This window comes from Pelodiscus sinensis, chromosome 1 (genome assembly GCF_052426305.1).
Source record: "Pelodiscus sinensis isolate ZL-2025 chromosome 1, ASM5242630v1, whole genome shotgun sequence".
NCBI classification, from domain to species: Eukaryota; Metazoa; Chordata; order Testudines; family Trionychidae; genus Pelodiscus; species Pelodiscus sinensis.
This window is the reverse complement of record NC_143052.1, coordinates 101,637,149-101,664,083: the sequence shown is the minus strand read 5'-3', so window position 1 is coordinate 101,664,083 and position 26,935 is coordinate 101,637,149. Positions and strand designations below refer to the sequence as shown.

At 45.5% G+C, this 26,935-nt stretch overlaps 2 protein-coding genes across 10 annotated transcripts in view; one reads left to right on the top strand and one right to left on the bottom strand.

Moving 5' to 3' along the window:
• Positions 1-7,473, bottom strand: part of GNPTAB (N-acetylglucosamine-1-phosphate transferase subunits alpha and beta) — a 73,460-nt gene extending 65,987 nt beyond the window's left edge. Inside the window, exon 1 of one of the 2 annotated variants that reach the window (XM_075939116.2) lies at positions 7,341-7,473. In XM_075939116.2, the coding sequence (XP_075795231.1) occupies positions 7,341-7,457 (117 nt within the window). In that variant the 5' untranslated portion in view covers positions 7,458-7,473. Of the gene's footprint in view, positions 1-4,551; positions 4,586-7,340 lie in introns of those variants that run through there. The other variant, XM_089781815.1, reaches the window with a different exon arrangement.
• Positions 7,456-26,935, top strand: part of DRAM1 (DNA damage regulated autophagy modulator 1) — an 86,785-nt gene continuing 67,305 nt past the window's right edge. For all 8 annotated transcript variants that reach the window (XR_016350613.1, XM_089781827.1, XM_089781824.1 and 5 more), the window contains exon 1: positions 7,456-7,793. Coding sequence is in view for 7 of the 8 variants with exons in the window: in XM_089781827.1 (XP_089637953.1) it covers positions 7,456-7,793 (338 nt within the window). In the remaining variant the exon portion in view is untranslated. The remainder of the gene's footprint in view (positions 7,794-26,935) is intronic.

Below are 26,935 nucleotides of genomic sequence, written 5' to 3'. Positions count from 1 at the left end.
CTTTTCTTTCTTAGATACTGTTACTAGCAATGATAACTCTAGGCACAAACTACACTCTAGAATTCTGAGAAAATAAAATCTGTTTTATTAAAAATACAAATTTTGAGCGGGGGAAGAGGCTTAACTGTGCAAATATTATGCCATTTACAAGAGTTAAACCACAACGACCTATGTTAAACATCACCTTATAAAAACAAAGATTTATGAACCTCCCATGTTGACTTCACTACTTGCTTTGAACTGCTAAAAGCAATGAAGAAGCTAAATGCAAGACCAGGGCCTGGGAGGGGTAGAAATAAGTGCAATGTGTGCCTGGATACAAGAGAAATGATATCATTGAACCAGTTAGACATGACACTATCACTCCAAGCAAATATGCAATAACTTATAACACACTAAATCACATTGTGTGCATTCTGGATTACGTTCTGTAAATAACTAGTCCCATTACTATATAAACTGCAGCAATACCACATTTTTAGATTAATATCATGTTTCTCACTTGTGACATACCCCTTTTTCTAGGAAGAAAGTCTATCCTGAAGCTACTGTATCAATAAATAGTGTATTTCTCTCATTTTCCATATATACAGGGCTTTGACCAAAGCTGAATAAAAGCTCAGTCAAAAGTTGTCTGTAACCAAACTTTGCCATAACGAAATTCAACGAAAATGCTCCAACCTAAACATGGGCTACCGGTTTGTTTTTAAACTCATTTATAACATTTACTGGTTACAAAAAAGTCTGAACTGTGCTTAAACAGCACTGGGCTTCAACGTACAGATGGGGCTTGATAACAATAAGCCATGATTTCATATATTGCTGCTACCAATATGTTATCAGTTTTGAACTATTTGCCTTACCTACCATTTTACTGGCAGCACTACGGCTAACTACAGTGGATTTACAGCTGGCAAACCCCATTTTGCTCAATTACAAGTGTCACCCTGGCAACTTGCTTCATTTCTGTGTGGTATCAATATTAATTTTTGCAACATGACAGCAGCCTCCCTGTTTTATAACTGGATCATAAGCAACAGCCATAATTAAAGTACCATCGCCCCAGTTTTGATTACTCATAATTTTCTATGTCTGTTTATGCTTGGTCTCTACCTCAGGGCAAATTATTCTGGAAACTTTACTAAAACATGATTTAAGTAAGAGAAGAGTGGCAAAAATACACTCTTACATTAAAATGTGTGTGACTGTTTCTGAACAGCTCTACAGTATAAATGGCTAGGGGGAGGAGTAGTGAGCTGAAACATGGTAAGGAGATAGGCCTCACTGATAAGTAGTGCCTGTGACTGAACTTGTGAAGATCTGTTGTGACTTGAACAAACAATGAATGAAAAACACATTTCAGGCAGGTGAAATATATTTTGCACTAATGTTTTGCCAGTTTCACTAGTATTCTAACCAGAATCCAACAATAGCCATCAAATGAAAATGTCAACAAAAAACACAAAAAGTTTACTCAAAATTCCACCACTTGGTCTCAATTTTTCAATCGGGTCTGGCTATAAATGAAAGAAAACTCAGGACCTGTCTACAGAGCCCTGCTTTCAGGATTAAGGTGGTCTGAATAGCAATAGACACCAAATGCTACGTTGTATTTTCTCCATGTAGGTGCTGCAGCCACAAACCAACCAGTTCCTACTTCACATTAATGTAATCCTGTTTGAAGAGGACTACATTTAAATAGTAACCAGTTGGTATTAGCACAGTCCTCTTCAAACAGGATTACATTAACGTGAACCAGTAAGAACCTTTTAGTTCATACCTGCAACGTCCATGCAAGGGAATTACAGTGCAGCACTTTAGTGCCCACTATCCACACCTCTATATTACAAACCAGGAGGCAGTGTAGATTAGGTATATTAATGTGTACCTGTGTACACTGATAAACCTGGGCTCATCAGCTAACCCACATGGTTATATGCTCCCTCCCCATTGCCTCTGTATCAGAAGCAGCAGCACAGGGGTGCAGGACGGAACTGGTGCTCAAGGGAGCAATAGCTCCCGCAGAGCCACTTACCACCCCGCACTTCTGCCTCTGATAGAGAGGGAGCAGCACGGGGGAAAGACAGGCAGAAGCTGGTACATAAGACAAGCCAGCTTTCAAGCTGGCTCCCTGTGCATATTGGCTCCTGTGGAGCTGCCAGCTCCCTGCTCGCTCTCGCTCCCTCTCCCTCCCCCCCCCCCCGTGTGTAAATGTGTAACCACTGAAAATTAACATATTTGAACATTCCTAGTGTAAGCAAATGATAAATTATGCATAAATGGGTGCCTAAATGCATTGCACTGTTAATATATTCCCAAGGTGTCCAGGCTAAGCAAAGTGGGAGGAGTTAAAGCTGCATGTCCAACCTCATATTTGGTATTTCCTGATTTTTCAGTGTTGCTCAACTTTTACTAAGCCTAAATAGCTTATTCTTGTGGAATTTTATCTAAGACTAGCACACTGATTCAGTATTGCCTAGGTTCTTAAGGAGGGGGTATGGGCAAGGGGCTGGGAGTGTGAGGGGTGTACGAGTCAGACAAGGAACTTGGGGTCTCAGAGAAGGGGGCTGAGGCTGTTGGGGGTGCGGAAGTCAGAGTTGGGGGTGAGGAAGGGCTCAGGGCAGGAAAATCGGGGGTGCAGGAGTAAGGGCAAGAAGTTGGATCCGGGCGGAGAAGAAGCTCAGGCTAGGGATGGGGCAGCAGAAGCCATGTTGCCCAGGACTGGCCTGCAGCCATACTGCCCAGACAATGGCTCCCCGGGGCTGGCAGGAGCCGTGCTGCCCAGGACTCACCAGAACAGGAACCTGATCTGAGGACAGTGGCTGGCGACATCCAGAATCCCACCCCCAGCTGGCCACACTCTTACTGGTGTGCCCGCCCACTGTGGTCATTCTATAGTATAACTGTGCCTGCCAATAGACTCTTCCCTTTCTATTTTATGAGAAAAAAATCGTATTCCAGGCACATCCCATTGTCCTGGCACAACCAAACCCTGATTTTACTTTAAGTTATGATAAGAGGACGCTGCATACCAAATTTGGTGCTCCTAATTCTTACTGTTTAGGAAGAGTTCTTGAACAAACAGACTCACAAAGAGATGTATGGACAGACAGTAATCCAAACTCTCTCAAATATATAATAGATGAATTCTTTCATGAACAGAATTCTCCTGTTTAATCTTGTGTCTTTAATCTTGACATATACAAGCTTATAAATCTCAAATATGTGTTCACCATTTATGGGAGATTTCTCATCCACTATTAGGTGTGCACATTGGATTTGGGGTTTCTTACTGCACATCACATGCCAACAAGTATACACTTTAGTTTATCTTTAGATATGATTTTATCCCCAGGAGTTGCAAAGGACAATGCAACATATACATTGCTCAATTGCTAGCCAGTTTCTAAATATAGCAAAATTAATTATAGAAATGCTGCTCTAAATGAATGCACGATGAAATAACACCCCCAATGTGGGATGTCAGATACTTAGCATGCATTTTACAAAAAGGCACATTTATGCTCCACAAACATTCTGTTTATATAAAATCTCCATAAATTCAATACAAATCCTTTGAATAGATACTAAGGTACAGATGAGAAATTGCTAGAGGAATAGGATCTTTAAGATCTGAAGAGTATTTTTACGTTGCATTTGCAGTCCAGTGTTCCCTCAGATTCTGTTCCATTTTAACAATCCCCCAACCTAGCAGCTGTCATTTTCAAACACGTGTGTTTATTTCTTTTTTTATTGTGTTGACTAAGAATGTCTAGGGTGTCTGGGCATGTGTAAATTATTCCAAGAACTGCATCCCATTTGTTAGGGGAAAATTAAGCTGCATATTATTTAAAAAACAAAAATATTAAAAATGGTAAAAGCATGCCTGTCAAAATAGTGATGACATTGCTGAGTAGCAGCAGGCTGGAAATACTAAAGGCAGCTCTGCAGGCTGCCCAGAACAGCAGAACGCTGAATCACCCTATTTGGTAAAAGTTGGTCATTCAAAAGTGGCATAAACAGAGCTCTAAAGAGAACACCAATCAGCCTGCCCCAATATTGATAAGCCATCTGAGGAGGGAAGTGACAGAGATTTTACAAGGAAAGAAAACAAGGGTTCTGGGAAAGTTTAGATTGTATCCAGCCCCTCACTGCAGCCCCAAGCCTGCTGAGAGCACTGAAAGGCCTTTAACTTGATATTTAAAATTCACACTGCAATTCCTAAATGAACCAAAAGCTGCTAGTATTTTATCTTAATTGCTTTCATGATGCAGGAGAGCTAATCAAACTTGAGGTACAGTCAACAAATGCTAATCACATGGAAAATCTAAGTTTTGGCAAGGGTTGTAGTGCTCAAGAGTCAACAAGAATCACACCCTACTCAGCTAGACTATTTATTTCATACTGGCAACAGTATCAACTCATCATACATCTTTTCCTTTGTATTATCTCGGTATCAGAATAGTAATTTCAGAGCAAGTAAAACTACTTACAAAACAGTGACTAGTAAGGTTCTGAGACCAGGGTTCTATTCCCTAACCTTTCACTGACCTGCTGTTTGAACTTGGTCAAGACACTTCACTCCTTTGTACCTTTGTGACCCTTCCCTCCCTTCCTCTTTCTTCTCTACTTAAACTGTAAGTTCTTTGAGCAAGGATGTCCCTGGTTGTTCTGGAAAAGAGGCACATTTTTAACATATTAGCTGTTTTGATATGTGTTAAGAACTGTATGTAGACTAGGCAATTATAGTTTTAACACATTACCTAATCAAGGAGACCCCTACCAGAGACTTATATACACTAGCCTTTTAAACACATTAACAAATTATTTAGTGAACATAAGGTGTAAAGGTTTGTAGCATGCTTAGCACAACAGGGTAAGGATCTCAGTTGAGACCTGTTGGCAGTACTGAAATACATTCAACAACAAATTATTGTTGCTATGCGTAGATGCAAGTTTTCAGCTTGGCATATTAAAAACATATAGTCTTACATACAAATTCGTAGCTGAATGTAGAATTTAAAATTAAGCTGCCTGAATCCACTTTGCAAAACAGAAGTTCTCTCACCAGGTCTTTTACATATATATGACCAAATTTGGCCTTAAACTTACACTTTAAGGTGAGGTGATCTTAACAGGTTCCACAGATGCAACTAGGAACATAATTTGGCCCTATAAAGAGCTCAGTAAGATATTAAAAATAAGGATAAATATGACCATATTAAGTAGTGCCCTGAAACTGAATGGTTATTTGACAATTTTACAAATCCCTACAGTCTGATTAGCAGAAGAGGATCTAATTTCTATTGTACACACATTCCTGTATTCTGAATATACATCACAATTCGACATTCCATTCACACTAGGGATGTAACCAGTTAACCGGTGGCCCAGCAGGGCTGGAGCAGTCCTCTGCATGCATTGGACTGCTCTAGCCTGGATGAGCCCACCACACCACATCACGGCCTGGGGGCACTTCAGCCTTGCTAAGCCCACCATGGTGCAGGTGGGAGCACTTCACTCCAGCTAAGCAGAGCGGCCCCCACCTGTGGCAGGCCCAGCCCAGCCTGGCCTGGCCAGTACTGCCTGAAGCACAGCAGGCCCAGCCAGGCTGGAGTAGCCCTCTGCCCTTGAGATACCCGTTAAGTGGTTACCCTGTTAAATGTATTGTTTAACTGGTCAACTGCTTATATAAAATCCTGTTTCTCTACAGCAAATAGTTGTCTCGGTGGACAGCACAAGGAGGGAAGAAATATTGGTGGGGAAAAGGGTGAGAGTTGCTTAAAGGAAGAGCAGTACTTGGGAGAGTGATAAATTCAAGAGAACAAAACAGAGCATCTGTGGGTAGAAACTCTACGGGGTGAAGCAGGACACAGGATAAGAGAGGCACAAGAAATGTGCTGGTTGATGCTGAGCTACGGAAAAGGCCTGTGGTGCAAGTGCACTTGAGGGGCACTGACCTGGCATGCTGTAAACTTCTGCAGAAAGCAGAGTTGGTTGTATGGATGCAGTAGCACCCTGGTTTAGCTGCTGTAGGGATATTGCATGGGCACTGGAGAAATGTTGCATGCCTTCGAATTGCCAGTGCACCGGGCACAGGGGATATATAGAGAAAAGGCAAGAGCACAGGGGTGGCAGTTCTCGGAGGGGAAACACAAGAAAAGGGTATTTTGGAAACAAAGATATAGCTGGGATCTCTGTGTAGACACAGGGCTTGGGTAGGTGCTATGCAAGTATAGAGCATGACAGTAGAGATGGGGGAGGGGTTCTGCAGAAGCATCATGGTTTGATAGGAAAGTGGGAACTGTGGAGGAAGTAATGCAACATATATAAGATGAGTGTTGTAAGAGGAAAGGGGGGAAACATAAGGTGGGAGAGACGAGAGGCACAGAGGCAGTGGCTTTTCAGGACATATGTAAAAACTGTTTTACTAGGAGGGTGGTGAAGCACTGGAATGGGTTACCTAGGGGAGATGGTAGAATCTCCATCCCTAGAGGTTTTGAAGTCCTGGCTTGATAAAGTCCTGACTGGGATGATTTAGTTGGGTTGGTCCTGCATTGGGTAGGGGGTTGGACTTGACCTCCTGAGTTCTCTTTTCAACCCTCTGATTCTAAGATATGCACAGGGTGTGTGTTGCTAGTGTTTTCTGAAAGGAAGTGGGGGGCTGAAGAGGGAAGGAGGCAGGAGAGTAGTGCTGCAGGGTAGATACACAAGCTGGGTTGGGAGAGGGGGGAGATCAGGCAGGAGAACCACAGATGGGACTGGTTCTGGGTGCTACAGGGAGAAAGAGCAGGGGAAGAAGTTAGATACTAAGGGGAGGAGGGCTGTGGAGGAGAAAGGAAGGGGGCTGGGGAAGCCTGGCAAGAGTGCTGAGTAGGTGGTGGGAGAGCAGGGCCCATGCAGGAGGTGTGTGCTGTGGGTGGGGAGGAGGAGAGAGGCTTGTGCATGGGGGTGCTGTAAGGGGGGGAGGTGAAGCAGGGCACCAGCGGGTGGGGGCTGTAAGGGGGGGACCAGGGGGAGCATGGGGGATGGGGGCTGTGGGTGGGGAAGGGGAACAGGGGAGAATGGGTGCTGCGGGTGGGCAGAAGGAGCGGGGTGCGCACGCGGGGGAACAAGGCGCGCACGGGTGAGTGTGGCGGGGGAGCGGGGCGCACACAGGGGAGTGGGGTGCATGCGTGTTGTGCGTGGGGAGGGGCGCGGGACGGGGGTACTGGGGGTGGGGAGGGGAAGCGGGATGCGCATAGGGGAGTGGGTGGGCGCTGCGGGTGAGGAGGGGGGCGGCGCTCGCGCGCGGGGTGGGGTGGGGGAGCGGGGCGCGCGCGCCGGCGGCCGTTACTGACCTCTCCGAACTGCAGGGCGGAGACGAGGACGAGGACCAGGCCCCCGAGGCAGAGGCAGGGCCCATACCTGTGCGACAGGCAGGTGTAGGTCTGTCTCTGCAGCAGCTTCAGCAGCATGGCCCGCCGGCCACCATCACCCTGCGCCGCCGGGACGGGGCGGGCCGGGTCCCCGCCGCTGCCTGCCGCCTCCGCCTCCAGCCCGGCTCATCGCCGCGGCCACTTCCGGGCGCAGCCGCCGCCTTGGGAGAGCCGCCGGCGCCACCTAGCGGGGCTGGGGGCTCATCGCCGCGGCCTGAGCTCCGGGCTCGGCTCTCGAGCCACCCGCAGCCTCCTGCGGCCGAGGCGGGGTCCCGCGGGCGGTGCCAGCCCCCCCCCCCAGGCTCCGCAGCGCCCGCGCTCGGGCCGCTTGCAAACCCGCGTGTGTCTCCCAGAGGCGCAGCTCCTGGAGTCACGGTAAGACACGAGGCTCCGCTTCCCTGGGCCTCGTGATCGCCAGGCGTTTCTCCCCATCCGTACACCCCCCCTCCAAAGCCAGTACACAGCCCCTCCCCCGTCATTTGTAACATTATCCTGTGTAGCATAGTGATAGAAATGTAGCCGTGTTAGTCTGGGGTAGCTGAAGCAAAATGCAGGACAATGTAGCACTTTAAAGACTAACAAGATGGTTTATTAGATGATGAGCTTTCGTGGGCCAGACCCACTTCCTCAGATCAAAACAAAAAATCCTGTGTGTGTGTGTGTGGGGGGGGGGGGGGTGTGATTTGTGATTTTCAAATGCATGAGGTCGTCAACACTGAGTCACTCCTAGTGATACCGATAGCACCTTTGTCACAGGCGCTGGGGGTAGGGTGGGGGATGTTACCATAGCCAAATAAAAAAGTCATCCTGAAACTCAGTAGGGTTGCCAGGTGTCCGGTTTTGAACCGGACAGTCCAGTATCTGAGCTTTCTGTTCGGGGAAACAAATTGAGAAAATAGAAATGTCCGGTATTTTCTAAAGAAGATGTAATGTAGATTGTGACGTAATGTCAAGTGTGTCTGGTATTTTTGTTGAAACCATCTGGCAACCCTAGCAGGCAAGCAGAGTTGGTGGGTCATACCTCTGTATATGGGCACAGGACAACATGCCAGGAAAAACGCCTTGAACCTACCGTGTTTGCAATGCTGTGGTGACAGCACTTCTATACCTCCATTTCTGAGATAGTAATTGCGTCATGTGGATCTCAGACATGTGCGGCTATTAAAAAAACCATAGTAGTCATAATTCATCACTCAGTTATATGGAGAAAAAATGGTGCCCCTGTTTAATATTTTCCTCCTCCCCCCCTCCCCATGAACTCATGTTGCCCTCTCCAAGCATGAAATTCCTCAATTCCCCTTTTAAACTATGGGCAAACACGGTGCCTTGCTACATCCTTCTAAGATCTCACCTATCCTCTATAAGTTCTAAAAGATAATGGCTAACAATTTCAAGACTGATGCAGCTACTTCACTAAATACCTTAGGAGGGATTTCAACTGGTCCTAAAGACTTGAATATAGTACAGTCTATCTTATTCATCTAAATATTCTTTAACTTGTTCTTTCCCAGTTTAGGCTGCTTGTGTTTTTTTCCCCCATTGTTAATATTAATTGTGCTGAGTACCTGGTCACCATTAACCTTTTTTGTGACTACAGCTCCCACACAAAAACTACATTAAGATTAGTTACCTTTTAGGAGCAGAAATCAGTGATTTGGGGCGGGGGAGGGAGGACTTGACAGAAGTTGTTAATATCCCATAAATGTGGAATGATTAAATGCAAATAACTTATTTTTAGTAACATTTAAGAATAAATTAAAATAGTTCTGTTAATAGTGGGTCAACTCAAGATTTGCTTATGGGTTTTATCCTACGAAGTGTTGTGTGTCTTGGAAGTGGAGGAGTGCTAACAGCTGTCAGAAACCAGTGGAAGTGTACAGCATCTCACAGGAAGCACCTGGCACTTTGTAGGCTCAGGCCCTAACCCATGTCAGATTCAGTAGTGACACAGAGATCTGTCATTTGACAGCACCATAATCTATCAGATATGACAGTTAAGTCTCAATTAGTTAATTGGAATAGAACAGAATTAAAGTCACTGTTACAAGATCAGAGTTTCTTGCTTTGAAAATACATACCCATCTTTGCCTCACAATTTATTGAGACCTTAGCTTTTGATAAAACAATTGAATTGAACTTATCTCTAAATAGAAATTGAATTAACAGAAATAGTGGCAGTTTTATGACAGATGGTGCTAGACTGCAGAGATATTCAGTGTAATGGCATACTTATAAATCAACAAATACCATTTACAGTCTCCTGCATATGTAAATTGTAAATGTATACATACTAATGTGAAGCTAGTGGGAATTTCCATTCAGGCTGAACATGGAGATAAACTGTATAGGTGCTTTTGAAATCATGATGCAGTACTTTAAATCCTGTGGGTCCAATTCTTGAGTCCAAAGATGGGTACTTAATACATATTTTTTACTTTCATGGTTTTGAAAATTTTGGGTCATAGTGCATAGAAATTATCCTTATCCGATTCACAGACAGTGCTCCAATATCAGAACTCAGAATGAGAAAAGATCCAACTTTATCAAAGCTTTTGATACGGTTTCCCACAACATTCTTGCCAGAAAGTTACGGAAGTATGGATTGGATAAAGGGTCTGTAAGGTGGATAGAAAGCTGGCAGGATCATTGGGCCCAACGGGTAGGGATCAGCGGCTCAACGTCTGGTTGGCCTCAACTGGAGTGTCCCAAGGATCAGTTCTAAGGTTGGTTTTGTTCAACATCTTTATTAATGACCTGGATGAGGGGATGGATGCAAGTTTGTAGATGACACTATGGCAGAGGAAGAGGTAGATACATTGGAGGGCAGGGTTAGGGTCTAGAGTGACCTAGATAATTTAAAGGATTGGGCCAAAAGAAATGTGATGAGGTTCAACAAGGACAAGTGCAGAGTCCTGCACTGGGGACAGAAGAATCCCAAGCATTGTTACAGGCTGGGGACCGACTGGCTAAGTAGCAATTCAGCAGAAAAGGACCTGGGGATTACAGTGGATGAGAAGCTGGATAGGATTCATCAGTGTGCCCTTGTAGCTAAGAAGGCTAATGGCATATTAGGGTGCATTAGGAGAAGCATCACCAGCAGATCTAGATAAGTTATTATTCCCCTTTATTCGGCACTGGTGAGGATACATCTGGAGTATTGTTTCCAGTTCTGGGCCCCCCACTATGGAAAGGATGTGGATGCATCAGAGTGGGTCCAGCAGAGGGCAACCAAAAGGGCTGGAGCACATGACCTACGAGGAGAGGCTGAGGGATTTGGCAGGGGTGGCCCTAGACTAGCTGCCAGCAACTGGCGCCCTAGGCGAACCATACAATCAGTGCTCCCCCTCCCCCAAACCGCAAGGGCAGATATAGACTGAGGTTTTTGGTTCTGTGGCTGAGGAGAGGGGGGCTGGGGATGGAGTTCTGGGGACGGGGGCGCTGGGGATGGAGATCTGTGGCTGGGGACGGGGGGGCTAGGGATGGAGTACTGTGGCTGGGGACGGGGGGCTGGGGATGGATATCTGTAGCTGGGGACAGGAGAGAGGGAAGAGGGAACAGGATGCCAGTGGGGGGAGAGAGTCCCCTGCACCCACCTCCTCCCAGGATTCCCCCCCGCCCCAGAGGGAAGCCGGCATGCGCCTCTCCCGGGGCAATCCCCCCTCCCGTAGCACAGATGAAGCTGGCACCTCCTCCTCCGGGGCCAACCTGCTTCTCCTGCAGCTCAGGGAACCCCCGCGCGTCGCCTCTCCTGGGGCCGACACACACACATACGCACACACACACACCCCGTGGCGCAGGGGAAACACCAGTGCACTGCCTCCCCTGGGGTCAATTCCCCATGCTCCTCCTCCGGGCTGACTCATCCCTCGTGCGGTGCAGGGAAACTGCCGTGCTCCTTCTCTGGGGCCGAAGCCCGGTGTTAGGGAAGTGGCAGGGAATTTGGCGCCCCATTTAACTCAGCGCCCTAGGCAGCTGCCGAGTTTATAGGCACGGGCTGCCCCTGGGATTTGGGCTTATTTAGTCTGCAGAAGAGAAGAGTGAGGGGGGATTTGATAGCAGCCTTCATGTTTCTGAAGAGAGGTTCCAAAGAGGATGGAGAGAGTCTGTTCTCAGTAGTGGCAGATGGCAGAACAAGGAGCAATGGTCTGAAGTTACAGTGGGGAGGACTAGGTTGGATAAGGAAACACTATTTCCTTAAGGAATCTCCATCCCTACAGGCTTTTAAGTCCCAGCTTGACAATGTCCTGGCTGGGATGATTTAGTTTGTATTGGTCCTGCTTTGGGCAGGGAACTGGACTTGATGAACCTCCTGAAGTCTCTTCCAGCCCTGGGTTCTATGATTCTGTGATCCTATAATGTCATTTAAAAACAACCAGTTCTTCTCTCTCCCTATCACTGAGATTTTTGTATCAGTTAAAAAATTAAGATATGAAGTCTGAGGAATGCAGGCTGGGACTGGGATGAAGAGCTAGGGATGGGGGACAGTGAGAACTTGGATAAGGACAGACTGTAGGAAGAAAAGGCAAAAGAGTCCATGCTAGAGAACACGCCCCTTGAGAGCCTGTAGTGTAAACCAAAATTCCCATCTCTCTCCATTCCTCCTCTGTTGAGCAATCTCTGTGAAAACCACTGGTAAAATGTTTCACAGCCCTTCTCATGCTGGTTTACACAGGGCAGGGTTGTACTGCCCAGGCCCGCCTAACACTTTGATCCAGCCTGAAGACTGCATCTGGCCACTTTCTATTTATAGCCTGCTGCCTGTTCCACCAAATTTCCTGGTGATGTCTCAGGCAGTAGGATCCTATTTAAATGGCTCCTGGTTGCAGTGCCACCATGGCAGGGCTCCTGGCTCTTTGTCACAGTGCTACCCTGGCAGAACTCCTGGCTCCTGGTCGCAGTGCTACTATGGCAGGGGCTAGAGCCATAAGCCCTTTAAATAGCTGCAGAAACCCCAGGCAGCTGCCCATCAATGCCCACCCGACTTCTACTACATTTTAAATGCAGAGCTCTACATTTAAAATGTAGTAGAAGCAGGGTGGGCATAGGGATATAAAATGGTGAGTAACTGACTAATCACATAGTCGATGCATTTTTCATCAACTATTCGATTAGTTGATAGGGCATCTCCGCCTTTGAAAAAGCGCAGTATGGAGCCCAAGGTCAGCTGGGGACTGCTCAGCTGATCCTGGGCTCCATGCAGAGCTGCCGCTTTGAAATGCTGCATGCAGCCTGGGAATACCCCAGCAGGGAATGGATAATGGGAGAGGGATTGCGTGAAGATTCCCTGTTCTGTTCACTCCCTCTGGGACGTCTGGCATTGGCATTGGGCTAGATGGACCTTATGTTCTTATGTACTGGTGGGGGAAGGCCTACCATTCAGGTAGCTGTGGGAATGTTGGATATGGCATCTTAGAGCACTGCAACAGGGACTCATGTTTACAGGCTTCAAGGAGTGCTAAAGATCTGCAAATGAAGGTGAAGGACCTCCCATTTGACAGGGAATTTTTAGGTTTAAAAGTCCTTCATATATTGAAGGTTTCTCTAGCCACACAATGGACTCTAGGCATATACACTGCACCAAACAAACAGAGATGATCATACGCACCATATCAAAGACCACTTGACACTTTCAACAGTCAGCAATAGAGATTATTCAATCATAGATCAAAACAGTGACCACAAAGATGCAGGGCAGGGCACAACACACACAGGCCAGGACGAACCAATCCTCACATTCAAAGCAACAATTTTTCAAAATTGGTCCAGGGTCCAAACGACCTCTCCCCAGCACCAGAAAAACAGTAATCTCCCTACCATCTATTTGGCCAACATCTGCGCCCCCTTTTTTAAGCATGGGACAGGATTACATCAGATCAGTAGGTCTTGGAGATCATCCAAACAGGATACTTCATTCCTATCCAACCCCCTGACTGTTCCTCCTTCCCCATCCCACTTCAGGCATCTCTCTCACAAGCACCTTTTACGTTTAAAAGTGAAGCACCTCCTTCAAATAGGAGCAGTAAAAGAAGTTCCAACTCCATACCAGGGAAGGTTTTCATTTCAACTATTTCCTTACCTAGAAGAAAACTGGAGGTTGGAAACCGATTCTCAATCTCAGAAGTCTCAACAAATTCATACACAATGACAGGTTCAAGATGATCACTCTTGCCACAATTATACCAATGCTAGACAAAGGAGACTGGTTCTCAGCCCTCGACCTTCAAGATGCATATTTTCACGTCATGAACCACCCAACACACAGACGCTTCCTCCACTTCAGGGTGGGCTCCAAACTCGACTACAACTGAGTACCACCATTCAGCTTCTCCATGGCCCCAAGAGTCTTTCAAAAACACTGGCAGTGGTTGCAGCACATCTCTAACAACAAGGGGCAACAATATTCCCCTATCTCTATGATTGTCTACTCAAGGGTGCCACATACCAAGAAACTCTAAATGTGGTACAAACAACAATAGCCCTCTTTCAATACTTATGCCTACAAATCAAACTGCAGAAATCAACTTTAGAACATATTCAGACTTTAGAATTCATAGGAGCACTCCCTAGATTTTACACAGACCAAAGCAATGGTTCCCTGACATAGATTCAGCACACTTACCACTCTCATTACCACAGTCCAATTCAGTCCTTACACCACCACAAGAACCTTTCTCCAAATCCTGGAATACATGGCAGCCACAATATATGTGACCAGAGTTCACATGTGTTGCCTTCAGAGTTGGCTCATTATAGTATATACTCCTTCCCACAATGGTCCAAACAAAAGAGTCTCGCTCCCACAACACATCCATGCCTCTCAAAATTTACCACAAACACCTGTGTAAATGGAAACGGTTCTCAGCACTGTGCCAGCACCACCAAACATCTACCATGGTTCTCCTCTCCACGACACTCAAATATTTGCTGGACTTTAATGAGTCAGGTCTATCTCTCAATTCCCTTAAACTGATTCATGATTCTAGCCCTATCACAACATTACATGAACTGAGAGAGGGCTTTTTGATTTGTTACCACCAATTACAAAACACTTCCTGATGGGAATCCAGAATATATACCCAGTAGTCTGGGACCCCAGTTCACTCTGGAACCTTAACCATGATCTCAAAAGCCTTACAAGGGCTCCATTCAAACCCCTAGCCACATGCTCTCTTCTCCATATATCTATGGAGCTTGCATTCTTTGTAACAATCACATTGGTCAGATGAGTAGGAGAGATAGCAACCCTTATGGCAGATCCCCCCCCCCGCACCATTTTTACTAAGGATAAAGCTACTTTGCACCTATACCTGAAATTCTTATGAAAAATGGTCTGTCATATTAATGAACTAATACACTTACCTGCCGTCTTTCCGAAGCTATATAAAACACCCTAAAGGCATCCCTTCACGCCCTCAACATCAGACATACCATCCCTTTTTACCTAGGACCAAACCCTTCTGTAAATCCACAAGGCTCTTCATATTTATAGCTGAATGCTCTAAGGGCATAGCAATCTCATCCCAATGGCTTTCCAAATGGATATCGACTTGCATACACACTGCATAATAAACAACCACCACAGAGAATAATGGCACATTCCACCAGTCGTCGTAGCTTCCATAACATTGCTGAAAGATGTTGCATTAATGGACATATGCAGAGCTGCAACTTGGTCCTCTGAACATTCCTTCTCAAAATATTATGCCATCACAAGCGGTCCAATCTCTGTTACCACAGTAGATCTGGCTGTCCTGTTGTCCACATCCAGGATAATGTCTCCAAAGCCTACTGCCTCGAGATGGACACTGTTTTACAGACACCTACAGTGGAGCGCCCACAGCGACAGCACTCAAAGAAGTTACTCACCTTGTGCAGTAACAGTGGTTCTTCGAGATACGTGTGCCTGTGGATGCTCCACTACTCACCCTCCTACTCTCTACTTTGGAGTCCATCTACGGGATTCCATGGTAGAGAAGGAACAGAGTGAGCCACACCACGTGTGCAGTCAGTGGGCACCAACTGCACCACAGAATGACTACTGCACATGTGAAGTGCAGCCAGGCACTGCTAGGAAAAATCTCTGATCACGTGTGCAAGAATGCACCACCCCCTAAAGAGCTAAGTTACTCACCTCAGTGCAGTAACTGTCGTGTCCCCATGGGTGCTCCACTGTAGGTGCTGGGCTTGCCCCAGCACTGCAGAACAGAAATTTTTCCAGTAGCAGTACTCGGCCAGACCGCGCATGCGCGATGGTGTCTCACAGCGTTCGCACTCTTTTGTATGAGTGCGTGGTCCGGCCCCCGCCAGTTCCTCGAGGCCGCCTCAGAACCTGGAAGACATAAAGGAGAAAGACTCCGAAGTGGGGAGGAGGGTGGATAGTGGAGCACCCACAGGGATACACATCTCGAAGAACGACAGTGACTGCACCAAGGTGAGTAACTTCGCTTTTTTCTTCAAGTGATGTCCCCGTGGGTGCTCCACTATAGATGACTGAGCAGCAGTACTCCACTAAGCAGGAAAGTGGGGGGGAAAAAATGGAGTCCCTATTTTTCTGCTAAAGAGAGCACTGCTGATGCCACCGCAGTATCTGAAAACCTCCTCTGATGTATAGCGTAATGTTTTACAAAAGTGACATGCGACGACCAAGTGGCTGCTCTGCATATGTCTTTAAGGGAAACACCCTTGAGGAAGGCTGTTGAAGCTGCCATTGCTCTCATGAAATAGATTCGAGGTTGTGTCAGAAGCGGTATACGCTTGGATGTGTAGGCCTCAGTTATGCACGTGGTTATGAGTTCTGAGATGCACTGAGATCATATTGGGTGTCCTTTCGATCTCTCGGACAGAGACACAATCAGTCGATCAGTTTTTCTAAAAGATCTTGTGCATTCTATATGAAATGCAAGGGCTCTGAGAATATCAAGTGAATGAAAGGATGCTTCACGCAATGAGGTGTGAGGTTTCGGATAAAAAGATGGAAGGACAATTGGTTCATTGATGTGAAAAGTCGACTAAACTTTAGGGATAAATGTTGGGTGAAGCCTTAGGACTACGCCATCCTTATTGAAAGTGGTATACGGGGGTGTTGCCATAAGGGCCGATAACTCACCAACTCTACGTGCTGACGTAATGGCAAGAAGGAAAACCACTTTCATAGTTAATGTCTGAAGTGGTATAGTCGCCAACGATTCAAATGGTGGAGTAATTAGAGTTCCAAGTACAACATCTAAGTTCTACGCTAGAGGAATGGGCTTGCAAGGGGGGCTTAGGTTCATAAGGCCCTTCATGAATCTCTTGGTAATTGGGTGAACTAACAGGGAGGTGCCTTCAATTGGTTGTCTGAACACCGAAATGGCTGCTAGATGAACTCTGAGAGAGGCTAACAACAGCCCTGTGTATTTTAGGTGTAGCAAGTAGTCGAGGATAAGTGGAATCAACTGAGGGAACAGTTGCTGTGTGGAACCCTAGGAAACGAACCTCCACCATTTTGAAAGATAAGTGGTTCTGGTTGTTTGTCTTCTGCTGTGGATTAGTATTTCTCTGACTTGTGTGGAGCAAAGGGACTCAAAGGGATTCAGCTGGTTAGGAACCATGCAATGAGCTTCAAAGTGTGTATCTAGGGATGTCATAATGAGCCTCGGTTCTGGGTGAGAAGGTTTGGGAGGGCTGGAAGTGGATATGGTCTGCATGGTGACATGTGTCGGAGGAAGGGAAACCAGTGCTGATGCGCCAATGCTGGTGCTATCAGTATGTCTGTGGCCCTGTCTATTCTGATCTTCTGCAGAAGTTTGGGAATGAGAACTGTAGGTGGGAAGGCATACAGGAGAGGTCCCTTCCAATTGACGAGGAATGCATCACCTAGAGAGCTGGGGCCGAGTCAGGCTCTGGAGCAGTACTTTTGGCATTTTTTTGTTGTGACGAGTGGCAAAGAGATCTGTTAGGGGAGTGCCCCAGCATTGGAAGAAAATATGGAAGACCTCATCGTGCAATTCCCACTCATGATCTGGAGCGAAGTACCTGCTGAGAAAATCCGCCGTGACGTTCGTGGTGCCAGGTAAGTAAGATGCCACAGGTGTGATTCCGTGGCAAATTCACCAGTTCCAAAACCGGATTGTATCCGCAGAGAGGGAGCAGGATCAAGCTCCGCCTTGACAGTTTACATAATACATTGCTGCGACATTGTCTGTGAGGATTCTCACTGTGGTATTGTGGATGTGGTCGTGAAAGTATCTGCAGGCGTTGAAGATTGCCCGAAGTTCCGGAAGGTTTATGTGGAGTCGTGTCTCTGACCATTGACCCTGGGTGGATATTGTTGAAGCAAAGGCTTCCCTCTGTTTTGGCAGCTAACAAACAGCTTTATTGATCAATAAGACAAGAGTGAGCCAAACGTGACCCCAGCAGAGCTGGGCCCAGTAAGGCTACTCAACACAATCAATCCTAGTATTTTATACCCTTAACCAAACAAGTCTAATGCCAGGGCATTCTATCAAAACAAACTTCAAAGAGAAATGGTTATCAGCACAGAAAGAAACAGGTTTTTAGGGAGTATGAGCTTCAGCTTAAAATAATTCATTAGCACATACCAATGGCTCAGCTCACTGGCATACGTGCAGGAACAAGAAACTGAAATGGATTCTGTTACACAGAATGGCTTCTAGCTAAATATGTAATGGTTTCCACAATATGGTGCCCATATGTGCTCCCCACCCTAGAAGAGAGGCAGCGGTGGTGATGATGCAAGGGTTGCTGTTGGTGGAAGGGTATGCCGGTAAGAAGATTTGTGTGGTTTGTCCACCAGTGGAGCGACTGGAGGACAGATTGTGGAGGGGTCACTGATCTGTAAAAGTCGCGTTTCATGTGATTGTATACTAGTGCTAGCCAATGCTGGAGGCTGCAAAACTGTAGTCTGGTGAAGCGTGCCACGTAAGTTGTGGCAGCCATGTGATCCATGAACTTTAAACAAATGATTATCTGAATGGTTGGACTGCCTCGAATGATTTGTATCAAGTCTTGAATGGCCTGAAACCTCTGGCGGGGTAAGTATGCTCTCGCGGTGTTCGCATCTAACCGGGCACTGATGAATTCTAGCTCTTGAGTAGGATGAAAGGTGGACTTTTGATCGTTGATAAGAAGTCCGAGGGTGTGGAAGGTTCTCATCGTGGTGTGAACCATATTGAGCACTTTGGTTCGTGAGCGACCCTTCAATAGCAGTCGTCTAGGTAAGGAAAAATGATTATTCCTTTTCGATGGAGGTGTGCCGCAACTACCGCCAGGATTTTTGAGAATACCCTGGGGGCAGAAGAGAGGCCAAAGGGCAGGACTTTGTATTGGTAATGATCCATGACAACTGTAAACCATAGGAATCTTCTGTGTGCTGGATGGATTGACACATGAAAATACGCGTCCTGGAGGTTGAGGGCAGCAAACCAGTCGTCACAATCCAATGCGGGTATTATAGCAGCAAGTGTCAGCATCTTGAATCGTTGTTTTCGTAGAAATCTGTTCAAACACCAGAGATCTAATATTGGTCGCCATCCTCCCAACTTTTTTTGAGTGAGAAAATAATAGGCATAGAAGCCCTTGCCCCGAACTCGTCCGGGATTGGTTCTGCTGCACCTAAAGAGAGCAGGTGGTTGACTTCGGTGCGTAACAGGGCCTCTTGAGATGGGTCCCTGAAGAGGGAAAGGGTGGGGGGGGGGCGGTAGTGGGGGGAATGGTGAGGAAGGGTATGGAATATCCTGATTGAACTATTTCCAACATCCACTTGTCTGTGGTGATTGTGATCCATTGGTGGTAAAACGGCCTTGGTGGAAGGAGGTGAGTGTGGTGACTGCTGCTATTGTAGGAGACTGTCTGCGTACCCCCGACCAAGACATCAAACCTACTGTTTGTTGTTCAGTGGGGTCTGTGTACAGTTGCCCAGGTTTTGACACCTCTGGGGTCTTTGGCGCAGACATTGCTGATCGAAGATCCGTTGTTGTTGCTGCCACTGCTGCCTGACATATGGGTAATTGTAGCACCATTGGTAAAGAGTATGATGATGTCTCCTGTATAGTGGGGTATATATACCCAATGTCCAAAGGGTTGTGCGTGAGTCTTTGGACAAATGTAACACGCTACCTGTCTTTTCGGCGAATAATTTGTCTCTGTCGAATGGTAAGTCTTTGACTTTATTTTGTAGGTCTTTTGGGATTCCCGCCGCCTGGAGGTAGGATGCTCGCCTCATGAATATCGCCATTGCCGTGGACTGGGCCGCTGTACCCTCCACGTCCATTGCTATTTGGAGCACTGTCCTTACCGACATGTAGCCCTCCTGCACAACTGATTTTAATATAGACCTTTTGGACTCTGGTAGATGGTCCAGCAGTGGCGTCAGCTTTGTGAAAGTATCAAAAATGTGATTGTGGTGTAATTGGCTATTCTGAGTGTGAGCGTTGCAGATGTGTAAACTTTTCTGCCCAATAAATAGAGTCTTTTTGTGTCTTTGTCAGAAGAGGTGTGTTTGTATTGTGGCATTTTTGACCTTTGATAGGTCGTGTCCACCACTAAGGAGTTGGGCTGGGGATGGGTAAAGAGGAATTCCATGCCTTTAGGAGGTACAAAATACTTCCTGTCAGCTTTCTTGCTGGTTGGTGGTACGGAGGCCGGAGTTTGCCAGATTTCTTTGGCGACCTCTAAGACGGCATCATCCAGGGGTATAGCTATCATCGATCTATGTTGGGGCTGGAGATTTTTGAGAAGACGATGCTGCTTGTCCTTTATTTCGTCCAACGGTATCTCCTGGCTTACTGCCACCCGCTTGAAGACCTCTTGGAACTGCCGAAGATCGTCTGGTGGGGAAACATCTCCAGGGATGACAGCTTCGTCTGGAGAAGAAGAATGGTCAGTAGGGGACACTTCCAATGGGTGCTCCTCAGTGATGGAAAGGTGGGTATCATCTGGCTCTGATGGAAGTTGTTGTGGAGATGCAGGTTATCCCATTGGGGTGGGAGGAGCTGGAGTTGGGGTGTGTCTGGGAGATGTACAGTCACAGTATGACCTTCCATGAGATCTGGACCTATAGTGGTACGAGTATCTATTGGGTGAATAATGGTGGTAATGGTCATCACGGTGGTAAAGTCTGTCAAGTGGTGAGCTCCTGTCAGAATAAGTAAGTTGGCCGTGTTCCCAATGGCATATGTGAGAACAGGGAGAGTGGGAGCGGATGTATGACACTCTAGAGAAAGCTGGAGAAGTGTCAGTGATGGTATTGACAGTGGTCCCTGTAGGCTGCTAAAAATGGGGAGGGTAGCCTCTGGTGTGGAGAGTATGGTGATCGGCGGTGCCCCACGCTGTAAGATCTCGGGGAGTGCAGTGCCGGTGGGGAAGGTGACAGTGCTGATGAAAATACCGGTGATTGGGAACGACTCCAGTGCGGAGGAATACTCGGTGCCGAGACGTGTGGGTCGGTGCTGCTCATATGTGGAGTCGGCACCGCTGGTGCCATGGATCTCGGTGCCAATCCCCATTTTGAAACAGAGGTGGCCACCAGTCTCGAAGTTGCCAGTGCCGATGATGACCTTGGTATGGAGGAGTTCTTTGGTGCCGAAGGTTTAGTAGCGGGCAGTGCTGAGGCAACCGTTGGTGCTGCTGTCGGTGCCGCTTCTGCTGGTCTTTTGGCTTTTGGTGCCACAGAGGTCTTTAGACGCAGCTTTGCGGTGCCTGAAGGACCGGGCTTATCTCCCATGCTAATTCTACCGAGCAATGTGGCTGGTAAAGACCTGGCTGGTGACGCCCGCGATCTTTAGGGTGAAACAGCAGTAGGGCTACGTCTATATTGGCACCCCTTTCCGGAAAAGGGATGCTAATGTAGACTTAGTAATTGCAAATTCCGCAGGGGATTTAAATATCCCCCGCGGCATTTGCATTTACATGGCTGCCGCTTTTTTCCGGCTTGGGGATAAGCCGGAGAAAAGCACCAGTCTAGACGTGATTCTCCGGAAAATAAGCCCTTTTCCGGAGGATTTCTTATTCCTACTTTCAAGTAGGAATAAGAAATCCTCCGGAATCCGGAAAATAAGCCCTTTTCCGGAGGATTTCTTATTCCTACTTGAAAGTAGGAATAAGAAATCCTCCGGAAAAGGACTTATTTTCCGGAGAATCACGTCTAGACTGGCGCTTTTCTCCAAGCCGGAAAAAAGCAGCAGCCATGTAAATGCAATTGCCGCGGGGGATATTTAAATCCCCTGCGGAATTTGCAATTACTAAGTCTACATTAGCATCCCTTTTCCGGAAAGGGGTGCCAATATAGACGTAGCCTAGGAGATGAAGTCCGACGTTTCGGGGGCTGATCTGCTGAGGTTGACTCCGAGTGCATCGGCTGGAGGGCTTTATCAAACAAAATTATCCTCAGCCTCATTTCCCTGTCCCGTTGGGCCCTTGCAATCAATTTTGTGCAGTGTGGGCACTTCTGTGGGACATAAGCTTCCCGGAGACACATGATACATGAGGAATGCCCGTCAGAGGCAGGCAGTGTCTCGTGGCAAGTGTCGCACTTCTTAAAGCTGGGCGATGACAGCATTTCCAGTCTTTAAGTGGAAAAGATTTAATTTTTTTTGGTTGAACCAGAAACTCTATCTTATATATATATATATATATATATAACTATGTACAACAACTCATTGGGGATCCTAGGAAAAACGGATGTAGGAATGGGAGAGGAAAAACTTTGGGATATTTTTTTTTTAAACTAGGAGGAATGATAGGAAGAAGTAAAACTGGGAAGCATAGTAGTGTCGGGGACTCGAACCCGGACGGCCTCTGTTCGTTGTCTGACCACAAAGAGACAGGCAACACCAGCAAGATCCAATCACAAGCTCTTTATTGAATAGTGCACACTACACAAGAGAGAGCGGCCCGTCTCCAAAGAGAACCAGCCACGATTTCATTAATAGGTAGGCTTATATAGACAGTTCCGTCGCGTCATAGACTATTCGCCCAAGCAACCCACCCCCCTTTATCGGTTAGAAACTTCTAGTATCCATGCACACCTGGCTAACTATACGTCATCGCCTTAAGCAATTCATAATGCATCAGCAATTTCTTATCAGCCCAAAAGACAGGTACTGGGCAACAAGGAGACAGTTTGTTATGGCCAAAAGAAGAACATAAACAGGGGGTTTGGAACAAACAGGGGAAGAGCAGAAACAGGGAGTTTTCTTATCAGTTCTCAAAACAAACTGTTCCTCATCACATCAGGTACAAGAATGCAGCTTCTTCCTTATCTTACTTTTGCAACTTAAGCAAGCGTGTAGGGTGCGTCCCTGCTTGAACCCATCTCCAGTTCTGCCCAGGGACTACCCAGAAACCTTTGTTACATCTGCTTAGCATAACTGCACTAGGCCTAATTTTTCTAGGGCCTAACAGTAGCTTTTAAGAACAGTCTCACAATAAGCAGGGAAATTGAGGAGACCAGTTCACTCTGTCTGCAGCCTGAGGCGGTTGAGAGGAACTGGCAGGGGCCGGACCGCGCACTCACACAAAAGAGCGTGAACGCCACGAGACATGCGCAGTCTGGCTGAGTACTGCTACTGGAAAAATCTCCATTTTGCGGCACCGGGGCAAGCCCTACACCTATAGTGGAGCACTCATGGGGACATCACTCAAAGAAGAATGGAGCATCTTGCACCACAGGGACATGCATCTTGAAGAACCATGTTACTGCACAAAGTGACTTCTTTCTTTCAAATCATATGAACTTATCACAAAACCTCTATTCTGACAGAATCTCTCTTTTCCAAAGACTGTATTATTCCCGGAGAAGACAGTTATCAGATTTCATGCCCAAGAACTCCATGAATATTCAAGGAAGAATTTCAGACCCCCAAGATTCTATTCACAACAAAGAACCAAATGTGATACAATTGCACATTTCTAACACTGGGTGGAACCAAAACCAGAATATTGTTTTCCCAGTGAGCTACTGAAGGAAGTCCATTATTTTCAGCAAAGGACTAAAATTGTCCAGTTCTATTTTTCAACATTCTCAATGCTCTATTTAACTAAAGCCCTAGCATTAATAGAGCCAAATTCAAACACTATTTATTTTATATTTCCAGTATCGAGAACATTAACAATTTTGTTTTGCACCTTTTTAAAAAACAGTTCTAAGTTTGCAATCAGTCTCTTTGTGAGTAACTGACATCTTTGATTGTAATGTAAAATGCTTATATCCTGAGTGTACAGTAATTCACTTCAGGCTCCCTGCATATTAACCTTTTTAGCCAAAGCAAGCATTTGGGGCCTTAAATGCTATATGTAGGACTCTTTCTGAGTAACATGATAGATCTATACAAGCTGCTGTCAGTAGAAATAGATGTCATTACTAAATGGGGAAAATCTATTAACTAAAGTACATTTTAAAATTTCTGTTCTTAGATTAAGGATGTTTCCGCTTTTCCCTGATTAAGGCTGAAGAGGAAAAAAAGTGGTATTCTGCTCTCACCTCAGTTATCATGCCCACAATATGAAGATCCTTCATACATCCAGGTATTAAAATGTGCACCTGCTTGTGTCTGTTCATATAGGTCTGTTCATATTGCATGCCCTTCAAAAGGGAACAGTCCTCTCATTTGCCTGATTCCTTATGGTCTAATCCAAATTGCTTTTATGATGTACCACTTTGATAAGAGAGGAACATAGAGAACATTGACAATAATGAATAAACAATGAAATGATCATTATAACCAAGATGACATCATATCAAATTTGGCCCAATATTTACATTTTGTAAAAATTAACTTTTATTAAACTTCAGTTCAACAGATATAAATTTAAAACAAAGTTCCAATAGAAAAAGTTTAATACGTCAGTTGTTTGCAACCCATTCATTGTAGTACTATATCAACCCGAAGCTGAAGATGACTCAATATATTCAAGAAATAAACAGTGTTCAAAATGTAAGTGTTAAGGACAATGGCTCATATTCTCAAAAATAATGAGTTCATATGCTTCAGTTTTGGGGATTTACTGGTTTACATAAGACTTAGGTGTATGTTCAACTTAACTCATGGAGTAACACCATTAAAGTTAATTGGATAGTACTGGTTATGTGCTTAATTCTTTGTATTGGAATCTGATCTGCAAACTGTGGCTGCTCAGTGCTTTCTGAAAACAAGAGCACTGAAAAATCAGAATCCCTCTTCAAAAGGCCAATTCTTGCTGAAACTCTCTGACTGCACTGGGAAGAATGGAACATGAAACCCTGTAAAGTGGGTCTGAAAAAGTCTTTCAGTGTACCCACCAAGAAAATGGAAGTTTACATTAAATTTCCTCTTTATTCCTTCCTGCCCTCTTTTCAGCAAGTTGATCCTGGAGGGGAACAATTCAGTAACAGCCTTGTGCTCCTCTCAGTGCAAGGGCTATGATTCTGCTCCATATTTTCCACACCAGTGTAAGGTATTGAGGCCCCTTTCTTGCTCCTTCGTACTGTGTGCCTACAAAAAAGGGGACAGTTTAGCACTAAGTGATTAACTGAGGACATACATAAAATATGATTCTTCCCAAACATTTGTTTGCTCAATAGTTTAGTAAACAACAGTGTGCTAAAGCAAAATAGTTACCAAAATCATTTTGTTCCCCATGGCCACATTCAGCCCTGGTTTGGTTGCAAAGGGCTGGTTTTGTGAAGAGGCTGGGAGAGTCACAGTAAGGCTACGTCTATACTGTAGCCTTCTTGCAGAAAAACATATGCAAATGAAGCGTGGTGTGGAATATTGTCATGCTTCATTTGCTTAAGTAATGAGCAGCCATTTTTGCACAAGAGGCTTTTGCGCAAAAATGAGCCGTGTAGATGGCTTCTTTTTGCGTTAAAAAGTAAAAGCTCCTCTTGCGCAAGAGCCATTCTTCCTTATTTTGGAATGGCTCTTGCACAAGAGGGGGTTTTTGCACAAAAAGGAGCCATCTACACTACTCATTTTTGCACAAAAGCCTCTTGTGCAAAAATGGCTGCTCATTACTTATGCAAATATCCAGTACTCCTCCATTCAATATCCCCCTTCTGAGGTCATAGCCAAACTCAACATTTGTTGCCTCAAACTAACTTTTGAATGAACTTCTAAGAGTTTAGTCCTGTTACTAGCCTTCCTCCAAACAATGCTGTACAAACTGAAATACAGAATTATCCTGGTAATGACATCACCATTGCAATATCACTTTAGGACTGAGGATGCCAGTTTTACAACACTGAGTGGCACTTCTTAAAACTCTAAGGAAAGCAACTGTGTTTTAACTATACAACAGTATTTCTGCGTATAGTATACAACCAGGTCCCTCAACACATCAGCATTTATAACACGTTGGAATAAATATCTGAAAATTATTAATATGAGAAATCACCCAATACAGGCAGTCCCCAGGTTACGTACAAGATAGGGACTGTAGGTTTGTTCTTAAGTTGAATTTGTATGTAAGTCGGAACTGGTACATATTGTAGGGGAAACTCTAGCCAAACATTTCTCCAGAGCTCAGTTTTATTCTCCCACACCTCACTTCCCTCAGTCCTTTATTCTCAAGCTGAGGTGTCTGCTGAGAAAAGCCGCTCCGCGTCTCCCTGGTTTGCTGGGGGGGCGCTAGCTTCTCATCTCCCTGGTCTACTGGGGGGAAGCAGCTAGTGCGGGGTTGCCTCACCCCGTTTGTAAGTAGGGATCCGATGTAAGTCGGATCCATGTAACCCGGGGACTGCCTGTACCAGTTTACCCATAAATTCCTTTATACAATCCAAAAGCCAAATAGTACATTATGCAATTGCTCTAAACATGTGCAACAGCCTAAAAATAAGCAGTCACTCCACCCAGTGTAATAATAAAGTATTCATAAGCATGTGATCAATATACTTACAAATAGGCCAGATCTGTGGATGACAGTGTCGTTCTGGTGTACTCCAACATTATCAAGTAAGGTTTAACAAAGAACATTCATATTTATGGTTCTCTATCCTTCATCTAACTTTAGCAAAAATCCAGCCTGAAGCAGTTTATTCTTGCTAGCTATTTTCCTTCCTCGAAGGCTTTGTTTCTAATCTCCTTTCCCCTCCTGACCCCTGCTTGCCAGCAGAACAATTTGGGAGGTTTGGGCCTGTTTCTTTTAAGGCAGTTTTTCTTTGACTTCTCACTGCATCTCTTTATTTTTTTAGTTACATCCTATATTATCCTAAGGGCTTCTTTTACTGGCTGCTTATTATCCTAAGGGCTTTCTTTTACTGGCTGATCAGAACCTTCTCCCTACTAACCACCAATTATAAATCAAATGTTATTTTCTCACAATATACTGAAGTTCAGTTTGGAAAAATAACATTTGATGTCCCTGAAATTCCACAAGGATTCTTTCTGTGCTCCAGCACTGAGCTATTTGAGATAATAGCTCTCTGTGTCTTGTCCTTTTCTAGGCCCCTTTGTTGGAATTGAAAGTTTTATTCTTTTTATATTTGTATTTTAGGATTAATAATGTTAGCAATGTAAGGTAACATATTATCACATTTAATA